The following is a 19,019-nucleotide window of genomic DNA, read 5'->3' as shown; positions in this document are numbered from 1 at the left end:
TTGATATTGAGCTGCATGAGCTGCTTGTAAATTTTGGAGATTAATCCTTTGTTAGTTGCTTCATTTGCAAATATTTTCTCCCATTCTGAGGGTTGTCTTTTTGTCTTCTTTATGGTTTCCTTTGCTGTGCAAAAGCTTTGAAGTTTCATTTGGTCCCATTTGTTTATTTTTGTTTTTATTTCCATTTCTCTAGGAGCTGGGTCAAAATGAATCTTGCTGTGATTTATGTTGTAGAGTGGAGAACAGTATTTCTTACAGTCTGTAGACCAGAATCATCATGAGCATCAGCTAGGACGTTGTTTAAGAAACGGCAGATTCCAGATTCCCATCCCTGAATCAGAATCTCTCTTAGGTGGGCCTAGAAATTTGCATTTTTTTCTTTTTCTTTTTTTTTTTTTTTTTTTGCGGTATGCGGGCCTCTCACTGCTGTGGCCTCTCCCGTGGTGCAGCACAGGCACCAGATGCACAGACTCAGCGGCCATGGCTCACAGGCCCAGCCGCTCCATGGCATGTGGGATCCTCCTGGACCGGGGCACGAACCCGTGTCCCCTGCATCATCAGCAGGGGCACTCTCAACCACTGCGCCACCAGGGAAGCCCAGAAATTTGCATTTTAACAGCACACAGGTGGTTCTTAGGCACCGACTCCATGATCTGTATTGCATTCCCCGCCTTAGAGGGTCTCTATGCTTTCAGCGGAGGAGCTTCTACATGGAAAGGTAAAACGATCCTATCACTTACCCACAAGCCTCTCTGCCGGTTCTGGGGCAAATTCTCATTTCTTGTTTGCAAAACTCCTCAGATACTGGCCTCAAGTGGAACTGCTGGCTTTTGCTTTTTCCTGGAACATCACTGGCTGAATTAAACTGTGCACACAATTTTGCCTCTGTTGGCGATAGTGCCGTCTCAGTTGCCCCTCTTGTTTGAGGCAGCCCTCTGTGGCCATCTACATGTCACTCTGAATGCTCTTTGAAAACCTCCTTTGTCCTCATCAGCCGTCCACTTCAGAAGTGGTGGTGTTATTTTGAGGCAGGGTTTGGGATGCCACATAAAATAAAGCTATGATTGTATTAAAAACCAGAAGAGGATAAGCAGCTAACACAAACATGAATAAGGCCTAGACACATGCTGTACCAGGAGAGAGAAAGAAAGAATGCTTCGTTGTGACTCTGCTTTGTTTTTAAGGTCTGGGTCTCATGTAAAGCCCTGATAGACTCGCTATGAGTTTTTGGGATTCTGGCTTGGCATACTTACTGAATTCTGGGGCCCAAGGCCCTGTCTTCTGAAAGGTTCCAGCCTAAATGCCTAAGGTTCCTTGTGGACAGGAATGGGGGGTTGGGAGGTGGGGGAAGGGCCCATGCTGTGTTCCTGGGTTCTGGTGGCATCTCCCCGTACCCCATGTACACACATCCAGTGCATTTTCCTCAGAGCTGAGCCCTAGAAACCCAAGCTGCCCTCCATATATTCCAATAAACACTACAACCTTTTGCTCTGATACAGAAACTTCACGTTTCCTCCTCACCACCAGGTTGCCTTGAAAACTTTTAGTAAAAGCACAGTCACATAGTCTGGGACACTTGCTCTGTTTCAGTGACAATTTCCCACCACAAGGAACACTGAAATACAACAGGAAATGGTGAATATGAATAGGCAGTCCTGGGCTAAATTTGACTGGTGGAAACTTTATCCCAAAATGTTTTCCATAGAAATTCACTTTCTTTAGTTTTGATGACTACCCACTGGATCATTGTGGCCACATGCCATTGACCAACAAGGAAACTGGAAAATAAACTGTTTCATATGGCCTTTCAGGAACTCTGTTTTGTTTTTGTTTTTTAAACGGTGGGAGCATAGAAAAATGATACTCTGACCCAAAGTGAGCAAATAGAGGAGTTTGGAGAGAGCATGTTTATTTATGAAAACTTTATGATTATCATTTCGTAAGAATAGTAGAGAAAGCATGAGAGAGAGGGAAAGGAAGGGAATTAACATTCAGGGAGCATCTATTCCATGGCAGCATTTGGCTGGGAATATTACATACCGAAGGCTGTTTCGTTCTCACAACCACCAAGTAAGGTAAATATTATTACCTGCTCTCTGTCCTTCTTTTTGGGTCAGGAAGCAGGTTTGTTTAGGTTAGGTAACTTGCTCATGATCACCCACTTATAGTTAGCAATCAGGAATTCAGATGTGGCTCTCTTTTCACTCTCCCCTGGCATCTTGAGGAGAAAGCTGTGTGGAGTCTTAATAAAATGAGATCTCAATTGTGGGAAGGTGGCCTGGCTGTTAAAATAAACAACATCATTCAATTAAAAAAATACCTATGTTATACATCTATAGAACACTCATTTCTAGTTATATTCATGCTATTTTAATCAGAAGAACAGATAATAGGATCTGTTGTAGTTGTAAGCAGCCCTTGAATATAAAAGTTTTAATTTTACTCAACTCCAAGAGGACCGGACACTGGCATTCCTGTGAGGTAGATGCAGCATTTAAAAAATTGTTCCCAGTGTCCTCTGAGTTCTGTTTTCCCCAACCAGGGCAGACCCACGTGGGGGAGAGAAAAGATTTCTTGAGGACTGAGGCCGGATGACTTAGACCAGGGGAAATAAGGGAAGGTCTCTGAAGCTCAGTGAATTCCTGGATGATAATTTGGGTCAGCTTCAATCTCGGCATTCTCCCCCTGCTGAAGTATCACTTGTTTCTTTAGAAGAAAAGGGTGGTGGAGACCACAGTGATTCCCGACTTCAAGGTTAGTCAGGTAAAACTGGACGAACCTAAAGAGTTTGGGAACAGATAGGGAAAATGTGCTCCCTTACAGCGGGCCTCCTCCCCATTACTCTTCTAGTATCAACTTGTTCTTACATGGGCTGATGGCCTCTACTGACTTGGCCCTGAGCACAGAAGCTGTGTAGCCAGGTAAGGTGGAAAAAAGAGGTGAACTTCCACCCTCAAATAGCCAAGTAACGCCTTGACTATCTCCATTCTGCTAGCAAATAAAGCTCAGAATCCAGCCCAGCCAAAGACCTGGAAAGGAAGCAGAGAAGCATGAAAAACAAAAACGGGAACCTCACGATTCTTTCAAACGGCAGTTTGGTCAAGGTGTGAGTTAAAGAGTCATAGATCATGTGTAGCACTCCCTCTTTATTTACTGATGCTCACTCTTCTGAGGTTTAACCTTACATAAACCCGGTGAACTGCAGAAGCAAGATGGCATGGGATCGCAGCGTGCATTTGAAGAAACTCCACACTGCGTCTTTGAATTTCCTTCTAGGTTCCCCGCCTGATGTCTCTATCTCCTGGGAGCCTCATAACCTTTTACGCCATTCTTATAAAATGTGTCATAATTCCTCCTATCCTGGGTTATTTCAGAAGCCAGAAGATCCCAACTCACGTGCGTGTCCTAAAGCCCCCAGCCCCAAGCGTGGCTGCCCCTGGGCGCAGCAGTAAACGCGGGTGGAATGGAACAAGATCCTCCAACGTCTTTTTCCACCTCTGATTTCTGTTAAACATTAGCTCCGGGGTCTGCGCGCAGCCCCCAACAGGCCAGGAGGACTCTCGGTGGACAGCGGCGGAGGGCCCAGGGTGCACTTCCTGCGGGACGGCGGGAGAGGGCGGAGCTGCCCGCCTCCCCCCTCCTCCTTCCCCGCTCTCCCCGCCCCCTCCCCCTCTGGGGGCTGCGGGGCGCCGCGGGGGCGGGGCGGCGAGCGGGCTGGGCGGCGTGGCGGGGCGGGTTGGGCTCCCTGGCTAAGGTGCGAGCGGGTCCGCCGCGGGCTCCGGCGCGGAGCCGAGCAGTCTGGCCCAACCCAGCGCAGCCCGGCGCGGGCAGACGCGAGCCGGCGGGTCGCGGTGGCGGTGGCTCCCAGCCCGGCTGGTGCTGGGCCTCCGACCGAGCCGCGGCCGAGCGGGGCCTCGGCCCGGGCTCTGGGGGAGCCCGCGGCGGCGGGCTGCAGGAGGAAGCGGCGGCGGCGCGTCCCGAGCCGTGCGCGCCATGTCGGGCGGGCCCCCCAAGGCCCTGCCGTCCACTGGGCCCCACTCCCTGCGCGATATGCCGCACCCGCTGGCCGGCTCCAGCAGCGAGGAGGCCGTGGGCGGCGACAGCACGCCCAGCCCGGACCTGCTGACGGCTCGCAGCTTCGGCGACAAGGTGGGGCGCGCGGGGCTGGGGACTGGGAGGCTCGTTTCGCTCCCGAGCGGGATGAGGGATCTGGAGCCCCGCTGGGCACCGGGCCGCGCCCACCCTGGCGCCCCTTTCTGGGGGACAGGCGTGCGCTCGCCCCAGAGCCTTGGGAAAAAGCGTCTCTCCTCCCTGCCGCCCCCGCGGGGTCGCAGCCTCTGGGGGAGCGGCCAGAGGGGACGGGCTTGCCCGGCTGTGACTGGTCGCGAGGCCAGTGACAGCTGGTGGGGAGGGGGTCCCGCCTGCCCGTTGTGGCTGGAGGCGTGTGTGCAGTGCTCAGAGCCTGTGTCCTGGGATGGGGTCCCGGTTCCTCCAGATGCATCTCTGAAGGCTGAGCTGCCGAGTCACTTGTAGCTCCTCCAGTTTTCTGCGACTGCAAAGAAGCAAGAGTTAATGGTTTTCCGTGGTTCTACTGCCTGAGGCTTCTTATTCCCGTCTGTCATGGGGGCAGTGATCTTTGTTTAGGTTTGCTTTGTGCCCTGAAGAGTCACCTGACTCCGACCCCAGCCGGCAGCGGGAGGAGAGTGCCCCTGGGGTTTTCTGTCTGGGGCTTCATTTCCCTCTGACTGTCTCCCACGCTGTTTAGGTTTGGCAGAGGCTGGTTTTGTGGCTGAAGGGAAGAAAGGTCGCCCTTTGACCTTTTTTTGCGTAGAGGGGGGCTCCTGATTTTCTTAGAGCAGCATATGACCCTCCTGCTGCTTTGAGAGACAGTGAGGGGTTAGGGGCGGCATCTCCCTTTCCCCCGTTGCCACTTCAGCTGTGATCAGGACTTGAGCTGTGATTGTATCAGCGCTGCTGTTGCCACTTAGTCACTAATTGCAGAAATTAGAATTGTTCTCCACACCTGTGGTCAGGTGTAACTACTAAGTGAATGCCTCTTAGTAAAATACTAAGTGAAGGCCTCCTTGTCCCAATACTGAATGGAATCAGGGGACCCAAATTTCTTTCCCCCTTAGATGAGAGGGCATGTGGTACAGTAAAAATGAGTGTGAGCGCACTGAGCAGTCAAATTAGCCAGGAAGTGGGACTTGATGTACCTTCCCAAGAGGGTTTGTGAAAGCAAAGAGTGGGGCAAGTTGGGGGCGGGGTGGGGGGGGAGGCAAAGTATTAGTAGCAAGTAAACTTTAAAAAGCTAATAAAACCAATGGATTGAGCAGCTGGATGTGTGTGTGTGTGTGTGTGTGTGTGTGTGTCTTTGTAAGTATTTCTCTTTATTTTATAGAAGATTATAGACTATATGAAGGCTTGAGTCGCTTGGAAATACCTTGCCCATATTTGACACTCAATAAGTAATTGTTGAATGAATAATTTGCTTTCTTATGGACAGAGAACTTGGTCCTATGTGCTGTAGGATAGGAATTGAGGTTAAACTTACAATTTTTTTCTCAGGTCTGTGTAGGATAGTGAATTAATTATGTATCGCTGTGTAACCAATTACTGCAACATTTAGCATCTGAAAATAGTGTCTGTGGGGCAGAAATCTGCGAGCAGCTTAAATCTGGGTGGTTCTGACTCAGGTCTTTCATGAGCTTGCATTCAAACTTTGACTAGGGCTGCAGTCACTGAAGACTGGATTGGGGGTAGGTCCTCTTCCAAGCTCACTGTCTTGGCTGTTGGCAGGCCTTAGTTCCTCTCCATAGGGCTTCTTGATGTGGCAACTGGTTTCCCCCAGAGCAAGTGATCCAAGAGATGGAGAGATCCCAAGACTCAAACCACAGTCATGTGTAATCTAGTCTCAGAAGCGACATATCTCTGCCATATTCTATTGGTCACACTGGCCATCACTGGTACAACCTGGGAAGAAGGTATAAATACCAGGAAGCAGGAGTCATCGGGGTATCTTGGAAGCTGACTGCTACAGATGGCTCTTTTAAATATCTGCTTAATGATCCATTCTTGGAGGACACCTGATGCAGAAGTGTGGGCATTTTGCGACTAAGTACTGGGAGGACAAATGCCCTGTATCCCTGAGATCTAGTTGGTGGACAGAAAGTCAAGCCTAAGTCTAATTACTTCTGGCTTCCTTTACAGGGATAGGTCCATGAGAGAGATGGTCTTGAAGGCATTATTATTAGTTATTGAATATTTAATAAGTCTCCTTAGAGCTGCGAGGAGCATCAAAATGACATCACTCCCAAAGGCCCGATTTATAGTTAGCCACTTTTCCTTAGAGAGCAGTATAATTTCTTCCTCTGACTGGGAGTAACATTTTTCTTGAATCTTGGCATACACATATGTTCTCGTAACTCTGGAGAAATTTCTGCAGAGAGAAGCTACCAAGCAACAGAGGTGAGTCAGGACCAGTGGAAGGAAGCCTTCCCTTTGCTCTGCTTTCTCTTGCCCAGGAAGTGTGGGGTTCACCGGAGGGGGGTAGGAGCGTTGAGTGCTATGGTCTGTCTTTGAAAAGAAGCCTGTGTCTTCTTGCCTTTTATAATGGACCTTGGGGTTGTGATCCTGGACGCCTGATTCAGAGTCAGTTCTGGAGAATGAGGGTTTGACAGGCTGCTTATAGTGCAGGGTTATTATATTATGCAGAGCGGAATGCTGAGGTGCCATGAACAGGAAAGCCGTTCGTCTCGGTCCAGCGGACACTTCTCAGTGGCCTCTGGGGTTCTGGGAAGGAGGAAAAGACCAAATGTGATGGCCTCTTCATCCACAAAATTGAAAATCGTTCAAACTGTGGTGTGAAGGGAAGAAGCTTTTCTATCTAGCGGGGGTTGCTAGGAATTCTTTTGATGCTGGCTAAACTCCCCAGGCCTTCTAGCCCTGTATCTTTCGTCTCCACCTGAAATGTAAATACACCACTTGGCCCTTTCTGTCTTTTTTACTTTCATCTGCAAACCACTTTGGGCTTGCTTCTCCTCTGACTCAGCCTCTAACTCCTCTAACCTCCCAAAACTTAACACCAAGCCCTCTCAAGCCCCACCTGTGGTTAACACCTCTACCCACATCCTCAGTCTCTTCACTGAACTTTTCCACCTACTTCCTGCCCCATTAAGTCACTGCTTCCCCTGGTCTTCAAAATGGAGGTGTCTTTTCCTCCTACACTCCACTTATTTCAGGTTCAGGAGATGCGGGTCAGTAGTCTCCTTTCTCTCCACTGCCTTTTTTTTATTTGGCCGTGTTGGGCCTTCGTTGCTGCGCATGGGCTTTCTCTATTTGCGGCGAGCGGGGGCTACTCTTTGTTGCGTTGCACGTGCTTCTCATTGCGGTGGCTTCTCTTGTTGCGGAGCATGGGCTCTAGGCGCACAGGCTTCACTAGTTGTGGCACGTGGGGTCAGTAGTTGTGGCTCGCGGGCTCTACAGCGCAGGCTAAGTAGTTGTGGCACATGGGCTTAGTTGCTCTGCGGCATGTGGGATCTTCCCGGACCAGGGCTCGAACCCGTGTCCCCTGCATTGGCAGGTGGATTCTGAACCACTGCACCACCAGGGAAATCCTCTTCACTGCCTTTTAACAATCAAGTGCTGCCCCTTTGAGGCTCATGTCATTGTATGTGCTCACTCAGCAAATATTTGAGGGCCTCCTATGAGCCAGGCACTGTTTTAGGAACTCACATCCACCAGTTGAAAACCCCTGCCCTCATTGGGTATATTTTAGTGAGTACGTACTATTTTATGTAATAAATGCTGTGAAAGGAAGAAAAAGCTGGCGGGGAGGGAGTGTTCAGGATCACTGGCTGAAGGGAGGCGGCTTCAGTTAGACCCTACTGAGAACTTGAGATTTGAGCAAAGACTTGAAGGAGGTGAGGCAGTTGGCGAGTGGATGTCTGGAGGAGTGTCCTGGTGGAAGAAATGGCCAAAGCAGAGGCCTGGCAGCTCCTGCCTGCTGTGACGGGGACTACCCTAGAAGCCAGTGTGGTTGGGGCAGAGTGAGCAATGGGGAGTCCTTGGCCCAGGGCAGGGAGGACAGGGGCCAGATGGTCTAGGGCCCAGTAGGCCACTCTGGGAACTTTGGCCTTTACTTTGAGTGCCATTGCAGGGACTTGGGCAGAAGGAGGGTGTGATTTGATTCATGTGTTGAAAGGATCACACAGGCTGTTGAACTGAGAATCCTTTATTTGACTATTCCAGTGAATTAGGTTTCTTTTCCGTCAAAAGGACATAAACCAAATGCAACCTGGCTGAAGAAAAGAAAAAAATCTGTTGGCTCATGTTGAAAAGCCCCAGGTATTTTGGTTTCCGGAATGGCTGGAACTAGGTATTCAAATAATGTTGGGAGTCTGTCACTTTTCATCTCTTGGCTCTGCTTTCTCCTTTCTGTGTAAGTTCTGTTCTCAAGCCGGTGAAGGGATATAGCTTTGCAACTCCAGCAGAAGGACAGCACCTCTTTCTTGATAATTCCGGCAAAAGCCCTGGGCTGGTGTCTCCTGGGCCTAAATTGGGTCAGGTGCTGAAGCTAGTCTTTGTAACTCTGACTGCCCAAGGCCTGGACCAGGTCCTTACCTTTGGAGGGTGGAGAGGGGAAGTTTTTGTGTGTATGTTTTAACTGTGAAATATAAATATGTTAAGTATAGAAATGCAGCTGTATTAATAAAATGTATCTGTACAGTTTAAAGAATAATAAAATGAACACAGACATAAAGTTAAGGCATAGACTCTTACCAGTATTTTGGAAGCCCTTTCTGTGCCTGGGGAGGAAGGAGGTGGTTTCCAAAGCAAAGTCAGGATGCTCCTCCTAGAAGGAGGAGGAACGAATGAATGTTGGACCAGCGTCTGTTGTTTCACAGATGTCCATTACAGACCTTCCACTGCCTTCTTTGCTGTCACTTTGTAACTTCCCTGTTTCTCTTGTTCATTAAAATCTTGAAACCCCGCAACTAACTGTCTTCTCAAATCATGCCTTTACTTCAGGGGACTCTGTCCAGATCTCTAAAACTATCAGTTTCTTGACCTTTTATCTAGTCACCTCTTCCCCTTTTTTCCAGTTCATTTGCCCTCTCCCCCGGCCACATCCCTGCATTATAATACCTACAACTGTTCCTGCCCTGAAATAATGCCATTACATAGCTCTTATCTTGCCGTGCCCTCTTCCCAGTCAGTGAGAACTGCCTGGGAATGACCCCTTGCATTCACCTGCCTCCTTTAGATTCCACGGCTTAACTTGTCAGTTGCTCCTGCCACTGTCCTTTATGCAGTTCCCTTGCTCTCCTTTTACATCCAACTTGGGTCATTCCATTTGTTCCTGTCTTTTGCCTGCACCTCAGGTGCGGAGGTACCTTGAGAGTTGCTGCCAGTGTAACCTCACAGCTTCCAAGCACAGTTGGTGCTGAGCCATCCTTTCTTTCTTTCTTTCTTTCTTTCTTTTTTTTTTTTTAATGTTGGATCCTAGTTCCCCGACCAGTTGCCCGCGCCCCCTGCATTGGAAGTGCAGAGTCTTAACCACTGGACTGTCAGGGATTTCCCATGGGCCATCCTTCTTTCCACAGAGGCTCCCATTCTGTACTGTGGCTGATCTGAAGCTTTTCTCTGCCCCTCACACCCTCCACCCCCCTACTGCACCCTCCTGTTCTGCTGATGGCCTCACTTTCTACCTGAGAGAAGGTAGAAGCCACTGTAAAAGAACTTCCTTTCACCAAACTCAAAATGATCAGAATCTGTGGCCGCCCTTTCTTTGGCCCCGGTTGCTAAGGCTGATCCTGGAGTATATGGCCCGCCCCCTCTGGCCTCTTAGAGACCCTGCTGTCACTCCTGTGTCTTCAGACTCTGTATCAACTGGCTCATTCCCATCAAAAATTTTTAATTTTTAAATTGAAGTATAGTTGATTAACAGTGTGTTAGTTTCAGGTGTACAGCAAAGTGATTCAGTTATATATATATATCAGTATAAAACTGAATCACTTTGCTGTACACCTGATATATATATATATATATATATGATATATATAAATATTTCAGATTCTTTTCCCTTGTAAGTTATTACAAAATACTGAGTATAGTCACCTGTGCTATACAGTAGGTCCTTGTTGGTTATCTACATTGTATATATACTAGTGTGTATTTCGATCCCATCCTAATTTATCCCTCCCCCTGCCCCTTTCCCCTTTGGTAACCATAAGTTTGTTTTCTATGTCTGTGGGTCTGTTTCTGCATTCCCATTAATGTTTCAACATGCTCAGGTTGCTCTCATTTCTGAAACAAACCAAGTAAAGAAAACTGTTGTGATGCTTCCTTCTCCTCCATCTCCTGCCCTATTTTCTGATTCTTCTTCACCTTTTGAAAGAAAGGTTTGCTCCTCTTGTCTCTACTTCCTAACCTCTGGCTTACTTCTCAGCCTACTGCTGTCTGGTTTCTGGCTTTACTACTCAAGGTCCCTCGTGACTTCCTTATTGCTAAATCCAGTAGACACTTCACATCCTTGTCTTCACTGACCTCTTGGTAGGTAGCACTTGATCCTGTTGAGTAACCCGCTGCTTGAAACTGTCCTCCCTGGGATTTGTGTTTTAGAGCGTGTACTCTGGAGCCAGGTTGTCTGGATTTTAATCCCAGCTCCACTACTTACAGTCTTTGTGACAGTAAATTATTTAACCTCTCTGAGCCTCAGTTTCCTCCTCTGTGAAAAGGGGATAACAGAAGTACCTACATCACAGGGTTGATGCGAAGATCCATTGCGTTCATACTTAGAGTAGTGCCTGATGCATAGTGAGCCTTTAATAACTGTGAGGCGTGTGGTGGGGGTTATTCCCTGATACTGACCTCTCCACATTTTCTTTGTACATTTTTGCCTATTCTTTGTCAATTTCAGTATCGGTTGTGGTCTGGTCAGGAAATAAAAACCACTGTAGGTTTTTCAAACTGAGAGACTTAATACAGAGAATTAGCTACATAGGTGCTGGGAAACATGTGAAGTCAAGCAGAGGACAGGGAGGTAACCCAGAGAGTAGCGATAGCAGGAAACTGCAGTCACCCTCAGGGCTGGGGGGGTCAATGGGAGGAGGAGAGATTAGAAGAATCCAGGAGCTTCTGTGGGAACTAGACCATGGCAGGGCTGCTCAACAAGAGCAGGGACCACAGGGGGAGGGAGCCCTGGAGAGGAAGCAGCTAAGGCCAGGGATGCTATCTGAACCAGAGAGGAGGGGTTGGGGTAGGGGAGAAACACCCTGGCTTCTCTCTTCCTCCTGCTTTTGGTCTTTCATCTGTGTCATCCATTGGCCCAAATAGCTTCCTTGGTGGACATGTGACCCTAGCAGAGTCAAATAGCCAAACAGAGATTTGCTCAGATGGCTGCTGGGGGAAAGAATCTCTCTTTTTGTTAGATTGTGAGCCTTTGTTTCTTGTGATGTGGAGAGTGCCTGCTTAAGAATGAAGCCAGAGAGGAATGTGGAGCTGGAGAAAAAGAGGGCAACAGGCCCTGAAGATCACTTGAATCCCGGATCCACCTGTGCCAGAGGCTGGCACTGCTCCGCAGGCATCCTGGTTACAGGAGGTCATGAATGCCCTTTTGTTTATACTATTCAATTTGATTTGATTTGTCACTTGAAACTTAAAAAAAAAAAGACCAATACGTCGACCTTAAAATGTTAAGTGAAAATTAAGTTTTACTTTGGGATTGTTCAGAGGAGGGTGCTTAGTTCCTATTGGTCAGCCCCACTCTCAGAGTGTATTATCTGCAGATCAGCTTTGGTGGCAGAGGTGTGTTTTCACCAGGTCCTTGAAGTTTGAGGAGACTTTCAGGTGCTGGGTGGGGAAGGCGTCATGGGCCAGGGGAGCAGCTTGAGCAAAGCTCCTGAGATGGAAAAGACTTGTGCCTGCTGGGGTTGCACTGGGTCGGGTCATGTGTTGGGAGTGGGTTTGGAGAGTCTAGAGGTGGGGATATGTGAGAGAGGAGGTGGGAAGACACAGCAGGAGGAGGCTGTGACTGCTCTGAATGCTCTGTTGTGGAGGTTAGCTTTTATTCTTTAGGCAGGAGCCGGCCGTAGAGGGTTTTTGAGCAGGGGAATGCGTGATCAGTGCTTGGGACGGGGAGAGACTGGCAGTGAAAGAGGTAAGTTAGAAATGTGTCAGTTTGGTTTAGGTTGGAGTTGTCGCCTGGAAGAACAAAGAACAGACAATGTAAAGATGACTCGTTTTGGTACAGTGGGGATGACTGGTTTTCTAGTCTAGGAGACTGGTGCCGACTGGTGCCCTCACTGAGAGGGGGAACACAGCTTGGGAAGCCAGTGTGAGCAAGTGTAAAGGTGACTAGAATGCAGTGTGAAGTCAGGAGCTGGGTCAGAGTTTGTCTGATCCCTGCCGTTGAAAGCCCACTCAGACTTCAAGGCTTAGCACACATGCTGCCTCCGGGCAGCTCTTCTATATTATATAAATGTGTAACCCCAGCAGATCCAAAGAGGGATGGGAGTGGAAGATGTAGAGGTTGAGGTCAGAATTTAAACAAAGTGAATATTAGCAGTCAAATGGAAGGCGGGAGGTCGGAGCGGTTTGTAGTAAGAAGGGTGGGAGCTTGGGGAAAAAGCAGGGTTGAGGGAAGGTCTTTAGGACAGGGGAGAGTTGGGGGTTAGTGGAGGTTACAGGGAAGAAGGCAGATGAGAGTCTCTCAAAATAAGTACGTAAATAACAGCTTGGCAAAGGTGCAGTAGTTCATGTATGAGCAGTTGGGTTTGTTTACTAGATTCTAGAGGGGGTCATATGCTCTCTCCTGTTTGCCTTGCCCAGCAGAATTCCTCATTTTGGCTGCCACAGAGCAGGGATCAGGAATTATTGTCGTGTGTGTGTGTGTATAAAATCCACCTTTTAAAAACATACAATGTAGTGAATTTTAGTATATTCACAAGATTGTACAGCTGCCACCATTATCTAATTCCAGAGGGTTTTTGTCAGCCCAAAAAGACACTTCATACTCAGTAGCAGATGCTCCATTTTCCCCACTCTCAACCCCTGGCAGTCACTATTCTGCTTTGCTCTCTATGAATTTGCCTATTCTGGATATTTCATAAAAATGGGATCATAGAATATGTGGCCTTTTGTGTCTGGCTCCTTGCACTTAGCCTAATTTTTTTTTAATTAATTAATTAATTTTTGGCTGTGTTGGGTTTTCGTTGCTTTGCGTGGGCTTTCTCTAGGCAGTCACTATTCTGCTTTGCTCTCTATGAATTTGCCTATTCTGGATATTTCATAAAAATGGGATCATAGAATATGTGGCCTTTTGTGTCTGGCTCCTTGCACTTAGCCTAATTTTTTTTTAATTAATTAATTAATTTTTGGCTGTGTTGGGTTTTCATTGCTTTGCGTGGGCTTTCTCTAGTTGTGGCGAGCGGGGGCTGCTCTTCGTTGCGGTGTGCAGGCTTCTCATTGCGGTGGCTTCTCTTGTTGCAGAGCACTGGCTCTAGGCACGCAGGCTTCAATAGTTGTGGCTCGTGGGCTCTCAAGCTCAGGCGCAGTAGTTGTGGCGCACGGCCTTAGTTGCTCTGCAGCATGTGGGATCTTTCTGGATCTGGGATCGAACCCGTGTCCCCTGCATTCGCAGGCGGATTCTTAACCACTGCGCCACCAGGGAAGTCCCAGGGTGTTCTTTTTTTTAAATTTTATTTATTTATTTATGGCTGTGTTGGGTCTTCGTTTCGGTGCGAGGGCTTTCTCTAGTTGTGGCAAGTGGGGGCCACTCTTCATCGCGGTGCGCGGACCTCTCACTATCGCAGGCTGTCTTGTTGCTGAGCGCAGGCTCCAGACCCGCAGGCTCAGTAGTTGTGGCTCATGGGCCCAGTTGCTCCGCGGCATGTGGGATCCTCCCAGACCAGGGCTCGAACCCGCGTCCCCTGCATTGGCAGGCAGATTCTCAACCACTGTGCCACCAGGGAAGCCCCCCAGGATATTCTTTTTTAAAACTGAAAAATAGTCCGTTTTATGTATATACCACTTTTGTTTTTTAATCAGTTATGTATTGATGGACATTTAGGTTGCTTCTACCTCTTGGCTATTGTGACTAATGCTGCAGTGGACATGGATGTGCAACTATCTCTCCGAGATCCTGTTTTCAATTTTTTTGGACATATAAACCCAAATGTTTATATATAAAAACTGGATCATATGGTAATTCTATTTTTAAATTTTTGAGGAACTTCCATACTGTTTTCTATAGTGACTGCACCATTTTACAGTCGCACCAACAGCGCACAAGGATTCCAATTTCTCTACCTCCTCACCAACGCTTGTTGTTTTCTATTCTTGTGATAGTGGCCATCCTAATGGGTATGAGGTTATATCTCATTGTGGTTTTGATTTGTGTTTCTCTGATGATTAGGGATGCTGAGCATCTTTTCATATGCTTGTTGTCTATTTGTATATCGTCTTTGGAGAAATGTCTATTCAAGTCCTTTGCTCATTTTAAAATCAGATTATTTGATTTTTTTATTGTTGAGTTGTAGGAGTTCTTTTTACATTCTGGATATTAGCCCCTTATCAGATATATGATTTGCAAATATTTTGTCCCATTCCGTAGTTTACCTTTTAACTCTCTTGTGTCCTTTGCACAAAAGTTTTTAAGTTTGATGTAGTCCCATTTGTCTATTTTTGCTTTCGTTGCCTGTGATTTTAGTGTCATATCCCAGAAATCACTGCCAAGTCCAGTGTCATGAAGCTTTTCGCCCTATGTTTTCTCCTAGAAATTTTATAGTTTTGGGTCTTAGCTTTAGTTCTTTAATCCATTTTGAGTTAATTTTTGTATATGGTGTAAGATGAGGGTCCAATTTCATTCTTTTGTGTGGATATCCAATTTTCCCAGTATTACTTGCGGAAAAGACTGTTCTTTACCCTTTGAGGTTGTATATACTTTTAAATCTAATTTCTAACTAGAATTGATAAACCATATTAATACTTGAAGTGCTAACATGAATTTTGTACACGTGTTTGAGTGACTTCTCTGTACTATGTGCTGTGTGAGGCATTATGTTCCTTGGGAGTTAAGATATCTACATTTTGGAAATAACATTAGCCTGGGACAGGTCAGGTCTCAGACATTCCAGATGAAAGATGTCTTACTGTAATTAGAATAAAAATGGTTGTGGAATAGTTGTTTTATTGCAAAAATGGAAACCTAGACATTCTTTTGGGCTGTTTAATTCGAGCAGAGGTATGTTCTAAGGAACTGGGCTTATTATCATCTTGCTGCATCAGCATCTGTGCTGCAAAAATGTAACATAGCAGGCTTTTTCTGCACTGTCCGGTCCAGTAAATCTTGTTTATTTCATGACTTGCATCAGCAATTGTGAAGGACACTTGGAATTTTTTTTTCATTTCTCAAAGATTTATATGAGCCTCTCTGTGCCATGCTCAGAAGATACACAGATGAACAGATGGCCTTACCTTTTAGCTACCCAAGGTCCGGGAAGGGAGGCAAAGAAATACAAGTGAGTCATTTCTGTTTAACATGATGACAGGGGTATGTGCAGAATGCCATGGGGGTAATCAGAGTGATTTATTAGCGTTCAAGACATTTTTGAGTGAAGTACGTTGGAAGGAGGTCTTGGTTTACCTGTTACAGGTAACAGTGGTCAATGTTGGGATATGAGTGAGAATTTGAATTTGAATCCAAGATTGGCCATGTAATTTGTGGGACCCAGTGCAAAATTAAAATTCTTATCCCCCTGTTAAAAAAAATTAAGAATTTCATGATAGTGACAGCAGAGCATTAAACCCAGTATGGAACCCTTTTGAGTATAGGATCCTCGTGAAGCTGGCCCTGAGTATATCCTTTGGAGGTACTGGTTTCCAGGTCCTGTTAAAATCACCTCTTACCCATCTTGGTGTTCTGGATCAGAACTGCTACCATCCTGAGGGTGTGTTGCAGTGAGTGGGGGTCTCCAAGGCTTGCTCCTCCAGTCTGGGTTGACTGTGGGGCTTGCCTGGAACACTTCATCCCCTGTCAACATTCTAGCATCTTAACACGGTCTCCTGTACACCCAGCCTTTCATGTTAACATACGCTTGGGACTGTTGTCATTTCCCTAACTGTTGCTTCTCTTCTCTTTTCCTTTTGTTCTGATTTCTTCCCCATCGAGGGTGTCCAGCATATGCCCCCTCAGTTATCCTCACCTTTACCCAGAGACAGTAGTAACGTGTTCACAAGATTCTTGTGAACCTTTAGGGAGCACTTCCTTTGGTTGGGAACTGTACTGCATCATCTTGAAGCACTCGCCAAAGTTACTGTCTCCTTCCCCTTTGACAGCTGGGGAAGTGTAGGCTTTGAAAGGTGAAGTAACTTGTTCAAGGTCACAGAGCTAGATGAGAGTGGGGCTGGGGTTTGAACTTGGGTTTGTTCAGCTTTAGAGCCCACTCTCTTCACCACCACCACTGCTACAAATGGGCGTGCTTTTCCAAACCTGCTTCCCACTCTTTCGAGTGCTTACATGCATTAGACACTGTAGCTTGCATTTCTTATGCAAAGCACAGTTTCAGGCCAAGGGAAATGAAACCAGCCCCTTCTGTATCTTAGCCTGTGTTTCTTCCCTCATCTCAGTTTCAGGTTCCCTCAGCCTCTTACTCCTCACCTTAACCAGTCTCCCTTGTGAGAGAAGTTTCCCAAGGCTTGCTGCCTTCTGCTTGCTCACTCTCCCGTCACTGCCAGGCTCCTTGGATGAGCGGTCTTTGTGCACCGCTTCCATCTGCCTTGCCATCTGCCTCCTCTTGCCTCAGCGTCGAGCCCCATGGGCCAGGTCCTGCCTCTACCACTCACGGCACACGGAGAACTGCAGTGGCTGTTTTTCTGCTGTAGCATCCCGGGCCTTTAGAGCTGCAGAGGCCTTGGTGGTCACTCCCTCCAAGACCCTCTTTTTACAATGGAGGAAACTGTGGCCCAGGGAGAGAAGTGATTTATCAGATCAGGGTAACCCAGCTAGTTTGTGGCAGAGCTGAGGTTAGGACCCAGGTTTCCAGACCTTTGGTTCAGTGCTCATTTCTCCTTGACTGACATCATTAACCAACTTCCCCTCAATGCTTTTTTCCTTGTCTTTTTTCTCAGGGTCTTACTCTGTTCACTGCTATATTCCCCAGCCCAGTGCCTGGCACATAGAAGATGCTTCATTCACTGAATGAATGGATCCTCTCCTCTCTTGGCCCTCCCCTGGTCTGCCCCTGCTTCTCTGGACCCTCCTCTTTTTTTTTTTTTTCCTGAGCTCTAACTGTGAGCCCACCCAGCCATGGTGCCTGGCCTTTGCTAGTTCCTTATGTACCATCTCTGGATGGACTTTACTACTGCAGCAGGGCTTAGGATTCCCACATCTTCATTTCTAGCTTTAAACCCATCTTTCCAAGTATTTCTGTGATTCTTGTTCTTAGCACCTTATAATCACTCCATGGTGAGAGTATTTAAAAACCATGCCCTTCTTCACCTCCCCTTTTAAATATCCCACTTTTGTATATAACGTCACTGTTCTTTAATGTCTGTCTTCATTTCCATTGTCATTGTGAATATCCTAATCAAGATGTATGATTATCTAAGTGGTTTTCCTGCTTTGAGTCAGTCAGGTTCCTCCTCCCCAATCTATTTTATTCTGAACACTGTAGCCAGAATTCACCTTCCTAAAATATTGTGTGTGTCATTGCCCTCTTTGGAGACCTGCAGCAAGACCTTCCCTTTGGAGACCTTTCCATTGCTTACACAGTAATGGTCTGAGTCCTTAGCCTGGCCTTCTGTGATCAGGTACCTATTTACCTCTCTGATCCTCTCCTAGGAAGTTATGTCCCTGCCAAAGGATTTTACTCATGAGCTGCCTGGCATGTCATGTGAATTCTTGCTTGCCCACCTTTGCTGAGCTTTTGTCCTCTGTGTGCCTTTCCAGCTGCCCCCTGCTATTGCCATAGACCTTTGCTGTTCAAGGTGTGGTCCATGGACCAGTGACATTAGCATCACCTGGGAGCTTGTTGGAAATACAGAATCTCAGGCCTAATTCCAGACCTACTGAATCAGAATATGCATTTTGACGTGATCCCTAAGTCATTTTATGCACATTAAAAATAGAGAAGTACTGTTTTAGAACAAGGTTATTTTTTTTTTCACCACTGCATTATTTATTATAGCAAAAATTTGAGACCCAACTATCGCAATAGGGGACTAATTCATTAGACTATGATACATCTGTACATTGGTTTATTTGACAGCCCTTAAAATGAGGGGTTTTTAGTAGCATAGGACAATATTTATGATATAATGCTAAGGGAACAAAGCAGGCTAACAATTGTATATATCATTTAACTTTGCTTTTTTTTTTTTTTTTTTTTTTTTTTTGTGGTATGCGGGCCTCCCTCTGTTGCGGCCTCTCCCGTTGCGGAGCACAGGCTCCGGACACGCAGGCTCAGCGGCCATGGTTCACGGGCCCAGCCGCTCCGCGGCATGTGGGATCCTCCCAGACCGGGGCGCGAACCCGGCTCCCCTGCATCGGCAGGCGGACGCGCAACCACTGCGCCACCAGGGAAGCCCTTAACTTTGCTTTTGTAACCGTAAAAGAATTTTTTTTTTTTTTCCCCCAGTACGCGGGCCTTCTCACTGTTGTGGCCTCTCCCGTTGCGGAGCACAGGCTCCGGACGCGCAGGCTCAGCGTCCATGGCTCACGGGCCCAGCTGCTCTGCGGCATGTGGGATCTTCCCGGACCGGGGCACGAACCCGTGTCCCCTGCATCGGCAGGCGGACTCTCAACCACTGCGCCACCAGGGAAGCCCCAAGAATGTATTTTTTAAAAGACTGAAAGCAAAACACGAAATGTTGACAGATGAACATTTCTTTCATTTCTTCAGATGAAAGGATTATAGGTGATTTTCTTTTTTTTTTTTTTTTTTTGCGGTACGCGGGCCTCTCACTGTTGTGGCCTCTCCCGTTGCGGAGCACAGGCTCCGGACGCACAGGCTCAGTGG

The 19,019-nt window shown here is 47.2% G+C and overlaps 1 protein-coding gene and 2 long non-coding RNA genes across 9 annotated transcripts in view; 2 read left to right on the top strand and 1 right to left on the bottom strand.

The window, feature by feature from the left end:
- The window catches only part of LOC129392386 (uncharacterized), a 2,455-nt gene extending 2,180 nt beyond the window's left edge, over positions 1-275 (top strand). Inside the window, exon 3 of the long non-coding RNA XR_008618152.1 lies at positions 194-275. This is a non-coding gene — a long non-coding RNA (uncharacterized lncRNA). The remainder of the gene's footprint in view (positions 1-193) is intronic.
- A 1,627-nt stretch (positions 276-1,902) lies between these two features.
- LOC114486923 (uncharacterized) lies at positions 1,903-3,578 on the bottom strand. The gene is made up of 3 exons (XR_003681363.1): positions 3,397-3,578; positions 2,868-3,029; positions 1,903-2,282 (listed from the first exon to the last, which is right to left on the bottom strand). It is a non-coding gene; the product is annotated as an uncharacterized lncRNA (long non-coding RNA).
- Positions 3,579-3,759: 181 nt separating this feature from the next.
- Positions 3,760-19,019, top strand: part of SNX30 (sorting nexin family member 30) — a 127,642-nt gene continuing 112,382 nt past the window's right edge. For 6 of the 7 annotated variants that reach the window (XR_003681138.2, XR_003681139.2, XR_003681140.2 and 3 more), the window contains exon 1: positions 3,825-4,149. Coding sequence is in view for 2 of the 7 variants with exons in the window: in XM_028493636.2 (XP_028349437.1) it covers positions 3,994-4,149 (156 nt within the window). In the remaining 5 variants the exon portion in view is untranslated. Of the gene's footprint in view, positions 4,150-19,019 lie in introns of all 7 variants that reach the window. The other variant, XM_024126278.2, reaches the window with a different exon arrangement.

This window comes from Physeter macrocephalus, chromosome 9 (assembly GCF_002837175.3).
Source record: "Physeter macrocephalus isolate SW-GA chromosome 9, ASM283717v5, whole genome shotgun sequence".
In the NCBI taxonomy this organism is placed as follows: Eukaryota; Metazoa; Chordata; class Mammalia; order Artiodactyla; family Physeteridae; genus Physeter; species Physeter macrocephalus.
Note: the sequence above shows the minus strand (reverse complement) of the source record. Positions and strands in the feature narration are given on the sequence as shown.